The 20,154-nt window shown below is 46.4% G+C and overlaps 1 protein-coding gene across 1 annotated transcript in view; it reads left to right on the forward strand.

Annotated features, from left to right (window-relative positions):
* Positions 1-19,467, forward strand: part of LOC108804621 (NADH-cytochrome b5 reductase 3) — a 19,819-nt gene extending 352 nt beyond the window's left edge. Inside the window, exons 2-9 of the mRNA XM_018576447.1 lie at positions 14,218-14,349; positions 14,910-14,982; positions 15,433-15,539; positions 16,275-16,404; positions 16,819-16,902; positions 17,608-17,693; positions 18,132-18,231; positions 19,273-19,467. Of these exons, the coding sequence (XP_018431949.1) occupies positions 14,218-14,349; positions 14,910-14,982; positions 15,433-15,539; positions 16,275-16,404; positions 16,819-16,902; positions 17,608-17,693; positions 18,132-18,231; positions 19,273-19,445 (885 nt within the window). The 3' untranslated portion in view covers positions 19,446-19,467. The remainder of the gene's footprint in view (positions 1-14,217; positions 14,350-14,909; positions 14,983-15,432; positions 15,540-16,274; positions 16,405-16,818; positions 16,903-17,607; positions 17,694-18,131; positions 18,232-19,272) is intronic.
* Positions 19,468-20,154: the final 687 nt, after the last annotated feature.

Genomic DNA, 20,154 nt, shown 5'->3' on the forward strand with positions numbered 1-20,154 from the left:
GATTGACAGCCCTGCCTGCCAAGATGTTCTGCAGCAGCTTCCCTCTTTGCAGTGCTGTACACCTGAAGGCCATGGGTTAGTTGTAGCCCATCTCATGGGCCCCTCTGTGATCCCAGTACAGGATTGACACTGGTGCCCCTTTTATTACTGCAATCATCTGTAATACATATAGCTCTCTGGGTGCAGCTGTAGATGACTGACAGGTCTGCTTGGTAGGAAATTCTGCAGCAGCTCACGAGTTCACTACTTACCCCTCCTCCCCCACCCGGAGGGGTGTGAGAGGTCTGCATTGTCAGAGGTTCTGCTGGTCACACACAAGGGTGTAGCTACAGGCCGGGCACACCATGTGACGGCTGTGGGACCTGCGGCTCTCTGGCTGCTCAGTGTTCTGTATGTACACAGAGTCTGGTCATCTCTATACAATGGCTATGAAGTTTGTGTTGGAGATCATTGGAGGGGCTTAACTTTGTGATGGGGACCTGTCACCCAGCTCTGCTCCTAGCCATGCACAGCTAGTGCTGAGGGCCCGTCTAACATCGGTGTCTACATATCCAATCAGGCTGGTCCGGGCTCTACATAGGTGTCTAAAGCCGGCCATACACTTCATCCTGATGACCCAGCTAAAATCCCAGCAGTGTGCGGCCCTGTCAGCACCCCTCCATTCAACAAATATCAATGTTATAATTGACATTTGTTAAAGGAGCCGGTCCAAAAATGTGCAAAAGAACAGCTGATCGGTGACCCGATCGGATGTTCTGACATCCGCACAACCCTCCATGTCCGAATACAATACTACTGCAAAACCCCATGGACCAGAAAGAGAAAAACTGGTCAGTCTATGGACAGATGACCGGAAATTGTACAATCGCACTGCGATGTGTGTATGTGGTCAGTTGATGATGATCACACTCTTCTGATGTATGGTACAGGTACACCACCCCATGTCCAATCAGAGATGTATGACAGGTAAGAGGTTCTGCAGTAACTGTTCCCTCTCAGCAGTTATTGTTCACCATCCATCCATCCTACATCACAACCCTTGTGTGTCCAGTCCTGTGCCATTGGCTGCTCATCTCATGGGGCACATCTGTCATCTGTCCCGGCTGATAGGAAAATCATGATATCCCCCCACCCCATGCAACTTTTCCATTGAGAGCGCTCAGTGTCTGCCGCCCCCCTCTGCCAATCCCTGCACTGGCTTCTAATCACCCAAGGGATAAAATTAAAAATATTAACAACGACTTACAAAGCCATTCACAACTCCGCCCCCGGCTATATCTCCAACCTGGTCTCAAAGTATCACCCTAACCGTCCCCTCCGCTCTTCCTATTCTTTTCAACTCCTTACCCCAACCTGGGCGATCCCTAAAGACTCATCTCTTCAGGGAAGCCTATTCCACCTCAACCTAACCACTCAACCATCTTGTTCTCAAACAATTCATCCCCACGCAGCTACCTCCTCATGTATCACTTGCCACTCCCTTCTAGATTGTAAGCCCTCCGGGGCAGGGCCCTCCTTACCATCTTGTCTTGAATTGTATTGCGACTGTAATGTCTTCCTTATATTGTAAAGCGCTGCGCCAACTGTTGGCACTATATAAATCCTGTATAATAACAGTTCATAAATCACAGCTGTTGTTATCCCTGCATTGTAAGGGTGATGCATGGGGGGGTGTTTGCTGCATCTTTGATGCGTTCTCCAGCAAAATGCGCATTACAAAGTGTTCAGTGATAATGTATGAAAAATGCGCTTCTAACTCGCCGTGCCTGAAACATGATCGCGGCATAACTGATTCTGAATGGTGCATTCTCTGCCCGGATTCAAAGATTGCAGTTTTTCTGGCAGTCGACAATTTGCAGATCACTGTATTTCCTCCCCATGGCTCTAAAACCCTAAGGCCCCGTTCACACAGCGATTTATCGCGCGGTAATTCCAGCGATATCGCGGCTATTTACCGTGCGATATCGCTCTCCAATCCATGGCAATGGGGCTATGTCCGTCGCTTGTCGCTACAGCAGGACCCTTTTCGGAGCGGATTTTGCCGCGATTCTAGCTTGCTCAATGCAAGCATATCGCGCAAAATGCAAATCGCCCGACAAACGCGCGATTTGCAAATCGCTCAGTGTGAATGGGGCACACTGCCGCATTATTTGCATTTTGCGCGTTATCGCGCGTTTGTTGCGCGATATCACGCAAATGCTTGCATTGAGCAAGCTAGAATTGCGGCAAAATCCGCTCCAAAAAGGGTCTTGCTTTAGTGACGCACGACCCTCGACAGCTACAGACAGCCCCATTGAGATGCATTGGAGAGCGATATTTCGCGGTAAATAGCCGTGATATCGTGGGAATTACCGTGCGATAAATCGCTCAGTGTGAACTGGACCTAAGGGTTTGCACTCTATGATTAAAATTCTCAGAGTTGTCTGACCACTTTCCCTCTCTCCCTTCACCGTTTTCTGGCACCCTTTAAAAAGTGCAAAATCTCGAGGCACCCCAGTCTAAAATGTACAGAATGATGTGTGGCCCCTCCCCAAGATCCATACCGTACCCTTATCCCCAATAGGCATCTGATATAAAGGTGTCACCTCGTGCGGCCACCGGGTGTCACCCGATGGAGCGTCATCACATACACGCGACGTCATCATGCACTTTACTGCCGGCCGCCATCTTGGTGATGGACGCCGGCAGAGAGGAGGGGGGCATTCATGTGGCGGGATAAGGTAGGCGGACGGGTCCCCTCTTCTCTCGTGCAGATGTCAGGCTCTGATTATGTGCCTGACCATTCAGAGGGGGTGACCCCCAAAGTGACTGTTGGTCATTTTGGTGTCACCCCCCCCCTTGTGACGCCACTGGTCTGATATGAATATTGAAAGGGCGACCCTATGCAAAACACACCAAAAATAGGATCCACTTTTCACATCAGAATTTTCCTTCGTATCAGAAGCTTGCCTGCAACATGGAAAGGCATGACTCTGTGCCAAAATTCTGAGGTGCCCCAGGGCGGCACAGCACACTGGTTGGGAGAAGCTGATCTAACTGTCTCCATATGCAGACAATGAAGGTGAATGTAATTTTTATTTTAAAGAGTGGGAAGGGTATAAGGAGGTGCTCTTGGCCACAGAGCTTGCAATCTGAGATAGGTTTGGGCAGCCAATACATTGTCAGGACTTCACATTCTTTCTAAGGCTCGGCAAGTATTCTGGATATTCTTCTTCTCATGCAGATGTGTCCTTATCTCTATATATGAAGAAATAACGTCACCAGCACTCCAAATAATGATTTAGCAATAGTCCATTTATTGAAACATTGCCATTGAATGCATTAATTGTATTGAATGGCAATGTTTCAATAAACGGACTATTGCTAAATTATTACTTGGAGTGCTGGTGACGTTATTTCTTCATTTGAGTTTTTCACGGTGCCATCCGTAGTCACTACAAGCACCCACCCGTCTGCACAAGTTTCTTGATGTTCCGGTAAGGAGTGCAGCAAGATCTCTGATCCTTTATCTCTATATAGTCTCTGATGACCTTGTTCAGTCATGGTGACAGGAAAGTGATAAGCCGGAATCCTGCGCTCAGACGTTGGTGTATTGTACAATAATGATAAAGGGTCATCAGACTAGCTGTGGGGACTGTAATGGCAGCTCGTGTCTGACCACGGCTCTGTTATGACACCTCGGTACTATGTTGTGATAATGATAACTGTAACTTGTTTTCATGCTTTGTAGTAATAATAATATACAGGTGAAACTCGAATAATTAGAATATCGTGCAAAAGTAATGGCAGTAAGTGCTGCAAAAGGGGCCCAAACCAAGTACTGAGTACATATGCATGCTTGTACTTTTCAGAGGTCCGATATTGTTCTATGTACAATCCTTGTTTTATTGATTGCATGTAATAATCTACTTTTTTGAGGTTGTGGATTTGGGGTTCTTGGGGTTTTCATGAGCTATAAGCCATAATCATCACAATTATGACAAATCACGGCTTGAACTATCCTGCTTTGCATGTAATGAGTCTATCTCATATATTAGTTTCACCTTTTAGTTGCATTAGTGAAATAAATGAATGAACTTTGCACGCTATTCTAATTATTCGAGTTTCACCTGTATAAGTGGGAATGTGTATTTCACCAGCCAAAACATATTTTTTCTTTTTCTCTCGTTTTTATTTTTGGTATAGAGTAACCCCCATTATAAATTACTACTATTATTGTGCTCAGATGGAATCTAATCAGTGGTGATAAACAACAAAAATAAAATCTGGAACTCCTAGTGGACGTGTATGCGTGTAAGGGCCCACTCACACCGATTCGTTAGGTTGCCATCTGTTATGCTGCGGTTCCTTTTTCAACGGATGCTAACGGAAGGGCACTGAAAAATAAATGGGGCTGGTTCACTCCAGATCTGTTCCGTCACGTCGTGCTGAAAGAGTAGAACGTACACTACGATCTTAAGGCCTCATTCACGCGAGGAAAGGCCGGCACGTACAGCTCCGTGCTGCATGCACCGCCGTATCGGGCAGCTCCCGGGAAGGACAGGTGCATGCCTGTGATTAGTAGGCAGCCCCTGTCTTTCTCTATGGGAGTACGCCGCCCTACACTCACTCCAAGTGCAGGTGTCCCGGCTCGGACGCAGACAGGATCCATCCTGTCAGCGTACAAGTAACGGACACCCGCACGGACGTGTAGGGCGGTGTATGGCCGCGTACTCCCATAGAGAAGGTCTAATCACAGGCATGCACCTGCCCTTCCCGGGAGCTGCCTGATATGGCCGTGCACGGAACTGTACGTGCTGGCTTTTTCTCGTTTGAATGAGGTCTAAGTGCAACGTAAGGCAATGGATCCGGTGTGAACTGGTCCCATTCACAACCGTTAATTTTTTGTTGCCCTTCTGTTAGCATCCGTTGAAAACCAGATTGCAACGCATTGGATCAGAAGGTACGATTGCAGGTATATGGGCCCTCTGTTGACTTGCGATTTCCTTCCGATTTTGCGGTTAATGCCTCCTCATACCAATACAAATATATAAAGCTTTACAAACAAAAATTGGTGGCAGGCAAATGTCCACAAGTGATCCTGTGTGCAATCCTAAAACCTGTTATCGAGGTGCAAAATGAAAGTACACCTTAATAATGTGTTTTCCCCAGTCATCGTCCAGGGCAGCCTCTGAGCGATGGGATCCTCCCACCTGAAACAGGAAACGCATCATCCACAATTTAGAATAAAAAGGGCGGTCCCTCCTTACCACCTCCAGTATTTTGTGTTTCCTCCGGCCGAAACAGGAGCATCGCAATGTTTATTTTACTCCAGGCCTATCGTGCTAGATAGCAGGGGCCTCCTGAGGCATGCGGCTCTCACTCGCAGGACAGTGGACCTGTAGGGTCTCATGCACAGGACTTTTCCCAGGACTGATTCCCCCAGAGTCCTTAAAAAAAATGTTTGCCCAGAGGTTCCCCTCGATAATGGAAGGAGATGGCAACCATCCTCGTTGGCGTAGTGTCTCCAGATGGAGTCCCCCGGAGTGTCCTGCTTAAGGAATTGACTGATGGGCTCTCTGGCGGCAGTAGAGCTGGTCACAGCAGGACACGAATACTGTGCCTTGCTGACAATCCACAGCGGCAAGCACGGGCGCCAGGAGTGGGGCAGGAGCGTGAGTCCAAACAGGAAGGGTGATGCACACCGTTGGACTCTTCATCACAGGCTGCTTCTCCCATTCTGGGGGTTCAAAGCACCAGCTCCAAGGTAGGCGGGTCTACAGTTGACAAGTCCCCCGTCCCCCTACCTGTACCCTTCTTGCTCTTGGGGCCTACTTCGGTGGGGCAAGGGGTAGTTGGCTTACTTGATGCACCTCCCAATGGGTCTCTCTCAAGGGGGGGTGCAGCTTGGTCTCGGGTGGCAGGCTCTGAGCCCTTCCCTTTTTTGGCATAAGTATAGGCCTTAGAGGATAAGCCCCTGCCAGCAGAAGCCAAAATACCCTAAGAGTGCTTCCTGCATTGACAAATTGTTCTTCTTTCCGGGCCAAGCTTTTCTGCCAGATCTGTGTATCGCCAAAGGGCATGCATGAGAGGGAGTGTCTATGGTCATATCTCCCTCACACAGACAGGATCTGGCTCCCCAGTTACTGGGGATGGATCCAGGCAGTATCTTATTTAGGACAGCCTGGCTGTTCACCTTCTTTCTCTGGACTTTGGCTGCGCTCTCCCCTCTAATGTACACCTTGTACTGGAAGGTATTCCTTGCAGCGTCAGTGTGATAGAAATCCTGAGACGGCAGGGCCAACACTCTGGTGGATGTATTGCGGTGTGCTTGGGGGGGGCGGCGGCCTAAGTCATGTTCTTAAACCTGCAGACAATGTACTGGGCAGACGGAGGTATTGGGGTGGCGACTGAATCACCCTGTTTTACCTGGAGAGGCAGACAAAGGTGCAATTTACAGGCTTTGCCGATAGGCCATTTTACCTGGGGGTGAGTGCTGCTCAGGTGAATGACCTTGCTGTCTGCACAGGTGGTAACCTCCAGTCAATCTGGAGTGATTGCGGCACGGATATGTTTTTTCCCTAAGGCTGGGCACACACCTTACAACCATCGCAAGACTTTTGTCTTGCATTGGTTGTAAGGTACTTCAAAAAAAACGTACGATCTGCCTATCTTGCATAGGCAGATCGTACTTGCGATGATCGCAAGCCATGCCCCCTGAGGGGCTGGCTTCCGATGACCGCAATGCCGAACGGGCAGTGTGCGCTTGCGCACACCGGCCCATCCGGCTTTTATCTTACGAACATGCTAGAGACCCGCCGAACATCGTACGATGCTCGTTGGGTTTTGAAACATGTTCTTACGTTTTAAAGTCGTGCAACCTTACAGTAGTGGAGGTCGCACGGCTTCCACACACCTTACGATAATCGTACGATCGCGGGATTTCCTGCGATTATCGTAAGGTGTGTGGGGACCTTTTTTAAGTTGCAAAGTCTTGTGTGTCACCTGGGTGGGGGCTGCTCCACAGGTGAATGGCTGGGGATAATCTCCAGACAAGCTGGGCGATTCCTGACATGGGGTTGCACCATTATATTTTGCCCTGTATAATGAAAGCATTGATTTTTCTCGAGCATTAAACCAGAAAGGCTCCACGTATTCGGCATACGACGAATAGTCAAATAATTGGGTATACCATAGCCCTGTTGCTGTGATGAGATCCTTGTACAGCATCTATACTATAGCTGAAGCCTGTGCTACCTTTGGCAAAGAGTAATAGGGTTATATCGCTCTAGGGAGGTTTTGTCCAGAGAATTTAAATTCACCTGGGTGGATTGGCTACACAGGTGATTGACCATCCTAAAAGCGCTGGTGGACACCTCCAGACACTCTTGGGGTTCCGACCTCTTGGGCAGCATGGAGATATATATATAGATATCTATATATCTATATATATTTTCTCCTTATCTACTGTACTGTTGCACGTCTTTTGTCTAAGGAGCACGCTAGAAAACCAGCCGAGAATCGTACGATTTTCAGCTGGTTTGAACGGTGCTCGGGAGACAAATGCCGAATGGGCCTGTGTGCGCATGCGCACAATGCCCGTTCAGCATTGCAGTCATCGGAAGCCCGCCTCTCAGGGGGGCGGGCTTGCGATGATCGAGAGTACGATCTGCCTGTCCAAGATGGGCAGATCGTACGTTTTTTAAATTACTTTACAACCATCGCAAGACTAAGGTCTTGCGATGGTTGTACAGTGTATGGCCACCTTTTAGACTGCTCAGGTGAGGTTTCACAATGGGTTTCAATCTTGCCTGGGTGGGTCTGCTCCTCAGGGGAATGATTCTTGACTACAGGAGGGGGGTATAGCCCCAGATAAGCTCAGTGTCCGGCCAGTTGCGGCCAGTTGCAATGCGCTATTAGGTGTACATTTTATATCCTGGGTATTTATATATGTATGTGCAGCATACGATGAAAGAGCATTGTAAGAGTAAAAATGCTGGCTTGTCTCTCCCGTGGGAAGACAACTGATAATGTTTTTTGCCGTGCCAGAAGTCCTTGCCTATAATTTTTTTATAGTGTGTGTGTGTGTGTGTGTGTGTGGTGTGTGTGTACACACAACTAAGACTTACTGAAATTGTCTACGCATGTGGTTGTGAAAGACAGAGGTTAGTTGCATCCTGGGTTTGATGCTGACTTTAGTTGTTCCGGACACATGTCAACGCACCATGTGTAAATGCATGTGTGTCACAGTATGCCCCCAGCACGGAATCAACACCAGTTATTGCAAGGATACGTAGAATACAGTTGTTTTCTATGTGCCCTGTTCATAGTGCAGAGCGTTGCCGGAAAAATGCAGACGTGCTGCATTTTTCACCAATGCACCGGAACTCATTTGATGCCGGCGAGGGCCGCGCCACTGCAGGTAGTTGAGGATTAAATGTCACTTTGACATTTCAAAACAGTTTGAAGGAAGAAAAAAAAACTTTTTTATTGTTACAACGCAAGTCCCTGCCCCCCTCCGCCTGCACTGAAGTGACATCAGTGTGCCCGTTCTGGTGACAACTCTCTATGGTCACATTCACTCACTGTTCTAGTGTGCGGTCAGGGCTGAATGGGGCCTTAGACAGTTGTCACCAGAATAGGGATTCCTGTTGAAAGATTCCTACTCACCCTGCCCCCCCCCATTCCAGTGGCAGACCTAACATTTTGGATTTCTCATCACCCTCAGCCTTGGTAATAATTGTCTGCAGGACAGACCGATAGGGTGAAAATGAATCTACCCAGCGGGGACATAAAAATTAATAATAACCTTCTATAACCTCCATTTTCCCTCATTCGCCAAACATTGAAATATTATTATTTTGGGGGGAGAGCCATTGTAGTTCACCATAGATCAGTGACCTTTCATGGTGAGTTGATGGGTGACATATTGGAGAACTGTCGGGCACGCTGAGCCCCTTCATGCGGTTAGTTTATCATTGGGAGCGAAACATTTTCCTCTCCCTCCTCCATCTGTGAGGGCGTCGGGACTCTTGACCTACTCCAACACTTCACCATTATTATGCCAAGTGGACTTCGCTATCTGCAGGCTGAAACATTGGCCAAGTTGCTTCTTTTTTTTTTTTTTTCATTTTTAATCTAAAATTCCTTTACACCATAATGGATAACAAGCACATGGCATTCTCACTCACATAGGCACATTCACCGCACCGGACACACTGATTAACGCTGAACCCCGCAGTGACGATACGTGAACAGTCTGCGTTGTCTGAATGCAGCCAATGAGAGTGAGTTTCCTTGAATGCTTATTTTTCAGCTCAGGTTTTGCTGGGATTCTGCTGACGCTTTGCATGCGGTCGCTCCTTCCTTGCTGCTTGCAAAATCTACGGAAAAGCGTCAGTGCATGTTCATAGGGATTTTTTAATGCGTTTACACTGATTTCAATGGCAAACTCATCTACTAAAAGCCGCCAAGTATATGAGTGCACCCCACCCGTTCATGCAATGTAGGAAAATGCATGAGGTACTTGTTAATGACACCCCCAAACAAAACGTGTCTTTGCCCATGCGCACTTGCGATGCCATTACTTGTCAATGGCACCCCAAACAAGCTGATGCATCACAATTGTGTGGTCAACAAAAAAGTGTGAAGCTTGATGTTGAATCTTCTGCTTGAGCTGCTTGTCTCACGCAGGGCAGCCCATTGCAATAAATAGAATGTGATTTGACTGGCTGTCTGCGGCGTCACTATTTTGTCACAGACCTGCAACAAATATTCAGATCAATGGATATGACTTTCCTGGCCGCACAAGACCCCCGACAATGATAACTCGCATATTTCCCCTCTGACCAGTTTCTCTAACACTGCAGAACTTGTTTTTGAAGCTTCGGTCGCACCATTTGGCTGGAGCCATGGCGCCTCCAACATGAAATCGCATTGATTCTCTGCAAAAGCTGATTGTTTGTTTGCAGCTCCGCTGATCTGAACAATTGCATGTGAAGGGCACATTCCGGGAGACGCCTCCACATTGGCACAGCCGAGGCACCGAACATACAGTGGAAAAAATGAGGAGTAAATGATGATTCATAGAGCTGGAATTCCAGCCAAGAAGTTTCTTACCAGTAGGGGCCCCGTCCTAAAGGAAACATTTACTGAGAGAAGGGGGACTCTACTCCTTCCTCTATCCAACTCTCCTGATATACTCTACACTGCTGGAGGACTCTGCTCCTTCCTCCATCTAACTCTCCTCTCCTGAAATCTCTGCACTGCGCCGCTGTATAATGTACTATATTGCACACCACACTTTTTTTTTACTTCCACCGCGCCAAGCTTGCTCCGGTGATGGACTACAATCTCAATACAAACTAGTAGTCCATCACTGGAGCCTTTTTTTTTTCTTTTTTATCCGATTAACCGATTAATCGAACTTAATAATCGGCCAACTAATCGATTATGAAAATAATCGTTAGCTGCAGCCCTACTCTGCACTGCTGGAGAACTCTGCTCCTTCCTGTTTCTAAAGCTGGCCATACACTACTACATGCGGGCTGAACAAAAAAAGTAGAGGAGATCCCTCCATTTCTCACTGTACCCATATTTTGGGTGTTTGAGCCTGAAATGTAAATATAGACATATTTACTCTTCTCCGTTCCTGTACGTTGTGTTAAGGCATGCACGTTAATGTGCGTTGTGTTATTGTGCGCTGTGTTGGGGTAAGGCAGCTTATACAGAAAATGTGACGTATATTAATTTTCCTACTCGGCTGGTGGAACGTCTGCATACGTTGTGGTGCGCCGCAATGCATACAGTATGTGTCAAAGTTGCATCGTTTTAGTGCGTTGGGATGCGATTCAAAGTAAATGGCTCCATAACATGTTACAATGCATCGCAGTAACGGACCGCAGCACAAAAGGGTGTTTCGACCCTAAAAGTATTTTTTTGACATTCTTGTTATTCATATTTTTGTTATGTTTATTAACTGCCGGCCGTTGTGTATACACGGCCGGGAGCCTCTTGGATGTAACTTGGCGTGTATACACGCCCTGTTAGTCCCGCCCACTCGTGCGTGCCGCGCGCGTGAGGGAAAGACTCATAATTTAACAGGCATCGCTGACTGTTTTTTTATTTATTGTTTACAGCTTCTTCAGGGGGGCTCCTAGGTGACATTAGGGGTCTTGGAGGCCCCTGATGTCTCCATAAAGAGGACCTGTCACCTCTTGCTATCACATATGGTTTTCTTAGCCCCCTCTGTGATAGCAATAAAGTTAAGTGAAAAAACAAAAATAGGAAAAAAAATTAAAGGCCCCCCCCCCAAATTTTGAGTTACACATAAAAAAGAATTTAAAACATTTTAAAGTCCCCACCCCTACATACACGCATCTAAACATGTCAGGTGCGCATACCTGTGAAAACGACTATTACGCCGCACATGTTACATATCGTCGCAGTGAGAGCAATCATTTTGGGGTCATCAATCACTGATAACACTAAACTGATGAGCTGTAAAAGCCTTTAAAGCGTCACCTATGGTCAATTTTGGGTTTGCTATTTTTTTGCGATTTTCGCGAGTGCACGTAATTTTTAAGCTTGACATGTTTGGAGTCTATTTACCCGACGTGACCCCGTATTTTATATTTTACCAAAAAAGTGGGTAATACTAGTTGTTTTATAACATAATGTAAAAAAAAAAACGTGTTTTTTTTTTTTTTTTTTTCTTCAAAACTTTCAGTAATTTTTTTTCCTTACTATAGTAAAAATAAGAAACCCCCAGTGGTGATTAAATACCACCATAAGAAAGCTCTATCTGTCCCCCAAAAATGGTATAAAATTCATTTCAGTACAGCGTTGCTTGATGTAATAAATGTCAGTCAAAGTACCGCAGCGCTGAATACTGAAAAATGGCCTGGACAGGAAGGGGGTCTAAACACCTGGTCAGCAATTGGTTAAAGTTGAAGATTTTGTAGATTGGCCACTAGAGGGAGCAAACGCTTCATTCTGTCACTTGGCCAATGCAGAGGAACTGTGTTGCATTGCAGGGTGTCTAAATAAAGAGGGTACAACCTCCTGTTAGGTTTGTGTCCCACTGGGGACACTTCAACTACCTGCCGTGGAGACACAACAGGAAGTTAGAAAATTCCCCTATGAGTGTTGCCACTGGAACAGGTAAAGATTTTCCTAATTTCCTGTTCTGGTGACAGCAAAGTTTTGTATTTCCCATCACTTTCTGTGCTGATGACAGTGGCCACTAGGCCAAATAGACACGGAGAATCTCCCGGGGGGCACAGACCCTATTTAATCCTGACAGAGATTCTAACCCCTCTCTATTCCATCTAAAACTAGGAAAAAAAGGATTTGGCTTTTGATATTAAGCATAGAAATGTTAATGGATATGGATAAAGTGTGGCTCTGGGTTTGGGGGGCTTCTGGGCACACAGAGGGGACTTTGTGGTGCATCCATTGAAGTGGAGACAGGTTCACTTTAATGGACTGAGCCTCACCTGTTAGGGGTGGACAGCAGCTCTCCAACATATCTGCATGTCATGCACTGGGGATAAATATACCCATTGTATGTAGGAGGAAAGTCCCATCTAAATCTGGACCGTCGTGCCTGTTGCTGGGCGCGGAGGTTATATTAATACCGACACTCGTGCTGTAAAACAGATGCAACTTTATCTGTCTTGTGTGACAAATGCATAAATCCCGGTGACGTGGGTTTGTATGGGGACACCTTTCCGTGACCACAACAGAGAAAAACTGGAGCTATAACTAAAAAGCTGTCTAAGGTTTAATCTTCTATAAAACAGAATGTGATTGGCTGATTCAGCCTTGCCAGATCTCCCTGCCGTAATTCCTGGCTCTGTTCCTGCATGCTGGGGAGTTTGGGGTGTTCCTGTCTACCGCCGTGTGTTCCAGGTCCTCCTGTTGCATTATAGTTTTATAAATACAAATCCAGCAGGGATGGTGGGAGCGCTTCATAATGGGCACAGCAGGTGTACAGACCCAGGGACTTGGCACAGGGCTGGTGGGAACTCCTTATAATGGGCACAGCGGGTGTACAGACCCAGAAACTCAGCACAGAAATGGCAGGAACACCTCATAATGGGCACAGCAGGTGTGCAGACCCAGGATCTCAGCACAGGAATGGCAGGAACCCCTCATAATGGGCACAGCAGGTGTGCAGACCCAGGATCTCAGCACAGGAATGGCAGGAACCCCTCATAATGGGCACAGCAGGTGTGCAGACCCAGGATCTCAGCACAGGAATGGCAGGAACCCCTCATAATGGGCACAGCAGGTGTGCAGACCCAGGATCTCAGCACAGGAATGGCAGGAACCCCTCATAATGGGCACAGCAGGTGTGCAGACCCAGGATCTCAGCACAGGAATGGCAGGAACCCCTCATAATGGGCACAGCAGGTGTGCAGACCCAGGAACCCAGCACAGGAATGTCAGGAACCTCTCATAATGGGCACAGCAGGTGTGCAGACCCAGGAACCCAGCACAGGAATGGCAGGAACCCCTCATAATGGGCACAGCAGGTGTGCAGAGATCTCGCCAATAGAGTTCCTGAGAACGAGAAGATGGTGTTGAGGGATTTAACTCTATTACCACCAGTACCAGTGTCCTGATTGTCGGTGTTTGGTGGTTCAGTATGCACCAACCACTGAAATATCCATTATGGCTGACCCTTTGAGTTTATTTTCACACAAGAGGTGTAACATTTAAAAAAAAAAAAAAAGTTGCATATTTTGTAGCCATTTTAGATGCAGATAGTTCCGGATTAAAGTACGGTTAATCGGGGTTCAGCTGACCTGTGCAAAGGCTATTGCTGACCTTTGCAGACGAGACACTGGGTGTCATTAAAGACAGGACATCTTGTGGTGGAGATACTTTGGTGGACAAGTTGGGCTTTAGGTCCGGCTCAGCCAGGCATCTTATCATTTTTCTTCAGGAGTCCAGCCATGGCCGCTCCCATACTGCCCTCATGACAGTCACTTTAAATAACCTTCTGAATCTGGCCATCAACCCAATTCTGCGTCAGATTTGGGTTAACAGTCGTGATCTGTCAGTTTAGTCTCATGATAACTTTATCACGAATTGTTATTACTACACTGTGTCACGAGCGGAGGGGAAGTTGTGAAAAGTGTCATTTCCCCATCACACGTTTCATTTCAGCAGTGATCTTCATTGTGTATGATGGAGGCTGAGCCCTGTGATTGTGCCTGTGTTTTGTTGCAGTTGGGGCAGATCGTGGGGTACCCCTTCTACCTCGTCTTCTCCATATTCAAGAGGCTTTTCGGAAAGTCTGCGCCGGCCATCACCTTGGAGAGCCCAGATATTAAATATCCGCTGAGACTGATTCTCAAAGAGGTAAGTCCCCAACCACCCACTTGTTCATTCTTGTATGCTTTCCTCATATGTAGCGCTCACTTTTTATCCATGGCTCTATACCAAGCCTATTGGCATCAGTCCCCCAACAGCCTGGCTGGGGACTGAATCTTGACCACTTGACATGCAAGCTATGGGTGGAGTGTTGCTTTAATCACTCTAGAGAAGCCTACAGAATGTGTGAAGGTGACTATAGATTTTAGAGGATGGTTGTGCAGAGGTTTCAACAGATACAGCACAATGAGTGACCATTGTTATCCTAGAACAGGAAGAGTGTTCCTGGCAGGATCACCAGGTAAAAATAAAGTGGGGGGGGGGGGAAGAAAACTAATACAGCCACCACATCTAAGGGCTGGAAATATGATATTTGTTTGGGGGGTTTAGATGCACCTTAATGTGGATCTGTTGCTTTTCCCTGCATGGGCTCGCTTGAAGCACACACTCACTTTAGGACTCGCCATACCCAGGAGACTCTCCTGCAGATGATGATCCATTCCTTCAGATCTTCCATCTGATGTAATCTGAATGTGTTTTAATCCCAGGAAATCAGCCATGACACGAGGAGGTTCCGCTTTGCTCTGCCGTCTCCTGAGCACATCCTGGGTCTCCCCATTGGTGAGTTACTGAACCTTTTTACGCTCCAAAAAATACAAAAACGGTTTAACTTTTGGTTTTAATTTTTCGACTGCTTCAGAGAATTGCACGTCATGGGAGCTGTAAACGGCAGCACTTTTCCTGTATTCCCCTTCAGATCAGAAATCCCTGACCTTTAGGTGTGAGGTTCAATACAATGTCAGTACAAATTAGTAAACTAAACGTGAGATTGTAGTCCATCATGGGAGCGAGTTTGGAGCGGTGACTACTTTACAACACACACAGGGATCATGGGGAACAAAAGTAGCCCCCCTCCAGAAGGAAGGACAGTGTCAGCACCAATTCAGAGATGATTTGAGGACCTACAGCCGCGTGATACACAAATAAGATACATTTTTGTTTATAGTTAAGGTACTTGAATGTATTTTTAGTATGAATTCTGTTGCAAATCATCTTTCATTCGGTATTTAGGCCAACACATTTACCTGTCGGCCAGGATAGACGGGAATCTGGTGGTACGTCCCTACACCCCGGTGTCCAGTGATGAAAACAAGGGCTTTGTGGATCTGGTTGTTAAGGTGAGGGTCTGATGGGGATGTGGTTGTTGTGGGGCTTAGCTGGAAGCAGATAGCGGTGAGCTGACCAGTATGTGAAGTGCTGCAGTTGAAAATCAACCTTCAAATGAATGTAACCTCAAACACTATATGGCCAAAAGTATGTGGACCTCCCTCTCAAAGAATGAGTTCAGATGATTACAGTGAAGGGTACTGTTATTGCTAGGGCATAGAAAGACATGACGGAAGAGCACAATTGTCTGACCTTGTGAAATCAGTTTGCTGAAGATCACTTTCTGTTCCAGCATGACTGTTCCCTGTGTACAAAGCCAATTCCAAAGACATGACCAGCTTGGTGGGGAGGAACTAGAGTGTCCTTCACCGAGCCCTGACCTCAACCCTACTGAACACTTTTGGGATGAACTGGAACACCAATAGTGAGTCAGGTCTTCTCCAACATCAGTACCTGACCTCACAAATGTGTACAAATCCTCACAGACACTCCAAAATCTTGCGGGAAGCCTGCCCAGAACAGTAGAGGATGTTATAGCCGCAAAGGGGAGGAGGTGATACTCCATATTGATGGCCATGGTTTTGGGATGGTAGGTGTACACAAACATCTGGCCACATCGTGTGTAATGTCGGTTTATTAGTAAATTTGTATCCTTTTGTGGAGTTCTCCTTTTACTAAGAAACGTTCTTATTTGACCCAAAGTTACTGTTGTCATTCCACTCTAACGAGATCCTTTTTTATTCTAGATCTACTTTAAAAACATCCACCCCAAATTCCCCGAAGGAGGTAAAATGTCTCAGTATTTGGAGTCGCTGAGAACTGGGGAGACCATTGACTTCCGCGGACCCAGCGGCCTTCTGACTTACGGAGGGAAAGGTGACGCACTTTTTGTTTTGCTTTTTTTGGAGTTTCAAAAGTCATGTAATGGATGGCGTCACAGAGGTTGCCGCACCCCTTCCCTCAGCCTGACATACAGGAAGCTAATTTAAAGACAGGTTATGAAACTTATACTGGCTGTTTTAAGTACTACATAACTGCATCAAATGGTATTTTTGTTATGCCCACATGAATTCATTCTTTTAAAGAAAACGTTGCTAACTTCCTACTTCATTATGCCCATTGCCCGAGTGTCTCTGGCTCTCTGAACCACTGACTCCGTTGTAAATATCCCTCATCTCAGATTATACATATGTCCTATATGGTTTAGCTGTCCTGTAAGATGATGTGAATGACCTTCTGTCTGGGAATGCTGATTAGTTCTTATAACATTTGCTGAATCTAAATTTTCAGGAAGTTTCCAGATCCGAGCAGACAAGAAATCTGCCCCAGTCACGAAGAAGGCGAAGCACCTGGGAATGATCGCCGGAGGGACAGGTACATCTAGAGCAAGAGGGATTGCACTCATTTATGTAATTCCCATTGAAACCGATAACCAATTGGATTATCCATTTTGTGTTCGATCCTGTGCTGGAATTGTGAAAGTGAGAAGGAGGTTGCCACAGAAGTCATTGTGGGTTTTTTTTTTTTTATACATGAGAAATGGAGGATTGTCACACTTTTTATTCTGTGCTCTGGGTCCATTTCTTAAGGCCTTGTTCACACCTGGGCGTTTTGTAGCGCGTTCCTACGCTCTGCAAATCGCTCAAACACCGAAATCTTATTATTTCCTATGGGCATGGTTAACACCTGGGTGTATTACAGGCCGTATGAACGCCCTACAAGACACCCTACCCCCACAGAAGTACAGGTGCTTCTTTGGGGCGTATTTGCCGCGCGTATCCATTGGGATACAGCCGAATCGCGGTAAAAATGCGTGGCCCAAAACTCGCGGCAAACACGCATATTCGATACGCCTAGGTGTGAACTCAGCCTGAAGGCTTCTCTGACTCTCCTCTCTCCTCCTCTCTGCCTTTTTCCTCTCTCCTCCTCTCTGCCTTTTTCCTCTCTCCTCCTCTCTGCCTTTTTCCTCTCTCCTCCTCTCTGCCTTTTTCCTCTCTGCCTTTCTCCTCTCTCCTCCTCTTTCTCTCTCCTCCTCTCTGCCTTTCTAACCTCTCTATCCTCTCCTTTTTCTCCTTTCAGGAATAACCCCGATGCTACAGCTCATCAATGCTATTATGAAGGACAAGGATGACCATACAGTGTGCTATCTACTCTTTGCTAACCAGGTATGTAAAGTTGATGATTTGGGCCCCGGTCAATGCTGCTGACTAGCCAGTGGGGATCATGAGATGTTGGTACATTGTGTTTTATATTTTCAGCCTAGCCCTGCAGAGTGCTATGTAGACCCCATGCGCCCCCACCCTCCCAATTATCCTGTGTAATTCATGACTTTCTGAAAGCATCCAGAATATAGACACACCAACATTTTATATATCACAATGCAACACCTGGCACCTGAGTGACATATGGAGGGGCTTGTTGTCTGACTTTTAGAAAGTCCGCATTGGTACAGTGGGTTACATTAGGGGTTAGTACAGTTCACATGATGATAATGGTCTTGCTCTGACCAGCACAGTTTATGGTTCATACTCCGACATTTCATCATTCAAAGTTTATTTATATTGTCCATGATATTTATTACCATGTTTGTGTTGGGTTTGCAGATGGAGAAGGATATCCTGCTGCGAGATGATTTGGAGGAACTTCAGGTCAATCACGGCTCCCGCTTTAAGCTATGGTACACGCTGGACCGCGCTCCTGAGAGTAAGAAGCCTTTTACCTCATTATATACTCCCTAATGATCCATTATATACACGTAGAGGTCTGTTGTATAGAAATAATGCATAGTTATTGGACCAGCAAATCTGCATGTACATCCGCTCTGTGCACATTCACCAGCTGTTGTTAAAATTGGGCAAAATCGAATGTTCATGTAATTTCTCTTGTGGTCAAATATTCTAGGCAGTAATGAATCGGGAAATACTGCACTATGGCCACAAGATGGCGCTGAGGATCATAGGAAATAATTATGACTTGGTAAGAGATCCAATGGAACAATTCTAGAGAACACTGGATTGAATTGGCAGATAGCAATGGTTACATCTATTTACGCTCTGTTAATTCCTTTCAGCGTTCTCTAGAATCATTACAATGAATCTCTCAGCTATCATCGGCTCCACCCAGTGTCCATAATGCAGTATTTTCCTGACTCCATGGTATTCCCCTACGCTCCTCCTCAGAAGCTCCACTGTGCATTTGACCCTGCAGCAAGTCAGATAGAGCCCACCTCATTTCCTGGCTGAAGGACGTCCAGCATCGCCTAACTCTTTACTCCCCAGCCTGACTGTCCCTGGCCCGCCCCTTTTCATTTATTGGATTTCAGTTCTTTGAATCATGGAGGCTCAGCATCACATGTGGGCATTACCTAAGCCTGTCTGCATGCAAATGTATTCTGCCTAGGAGTGCCCACTCCAGAATGAAAAACCACCCATTGAGACGTTTTGGTATTTGCATAGCTTTTCCCAAGAGTCAGTCCACTGCTTGTATCAGGGCTGAGGACTCTTGAAGTACTGAGGCAGGGTGCTGTGATGGTTTCAGGAAGCTATGTACAGCACCCTGACGGGCCCCTCCTACCATCTATGATCTGCCTACATAGACAAGCACATAGACCCATTGATAAAATAAGGTATGTCATGAAAAAATAAAATGTTATCTTCATGTTGTTGACGGAGAAACCAGGGAAGGCAAAATATAAGCAGAAAATAAATTTTATTGTAATACTGTCGCTGACTCTTGTTGTTGCAGAGTGGAATTACAGCCAAGGATTCGTCAACGAGGACATGGTCAAGTCCTTCATGCCGCCTCCCGGGGATGATGTCCTGATCCTGATGTGTGGCCCGCCACCAATGGTCCAGTATGCCATAAACCCGAGCCTGGACAAGCTGGGCTACCCCCAGGACAGGAGGTTTGCCTATTAGTCCCCCGTGACCGTCCCCACCCCCCCCATCCTCCCACCAAGACCGTGATTCTGATATATGAGAAGGCAACGCCAGCTACCACCCTGGAGCAAGTGTTTCACCACCAGCCTTTCTCAGTGCGCCACCTTGTCAGTGTATCCACATATTCAACAAGTTGTTTGTTTGGTTTGCTTCTTATATTTTCTTCCTCGTATGACACACAGACACCAGGGTGACCCTTACAAGTTATCAGTCTGATCCAAGATGGTAAACCGGGGTGACATGGGGGGGTAATGTATATTGGAGGCACAGGGGGGAGGTTGGGCAACTTGTCCAGCCTTTGATCACTTGGTAACATGAGACTAACTGCTTCATGTCAGTTGGCTGATTTCAATGCATTGCAGGTGAGGCAAGTGGTGAAGTCTCTATGGTAAGGGATTATAAATCACGCGTTTACCTCCAACGGCAATCGTTTTGTGGTGTTTAGGTAGGTTAAAAAAAACAAAAAACCTGTGATCTGTGTAATGGGCAGGACTAGACCGGGATGTTGATGTTGAAGGTTTGTTGGTCAGATTGTATTTTAAGTCACAATTTATGTTTAAAGTTATTACATTTAAAACCCCACAATTTTATTTTTATGTCGGTCACAAAGTTTGGGTTTCTTAAAGTGGATGTTATCCCTAAAACTATTTTTTTAGTATGTTTGGCAACATGCCTCACTCTATATAGT

This window comes from Nanorana parkeri, unplaced genomic scaffold, assembly GCF_000935625.1.
Source record: "Nanorana parkeri isolate BGI_ZX_2015 unplaced genomic scaffold, ASM93562v1 scaffold67, whole genome shotgun sequence".
In the NCBI taxonomy this organism is placed as follows: Eukaryota; Metazoa; Chordata; class Amphibia; order Anura; family Dicroglossidae; genus Nanorana; species Nanorana parkeri.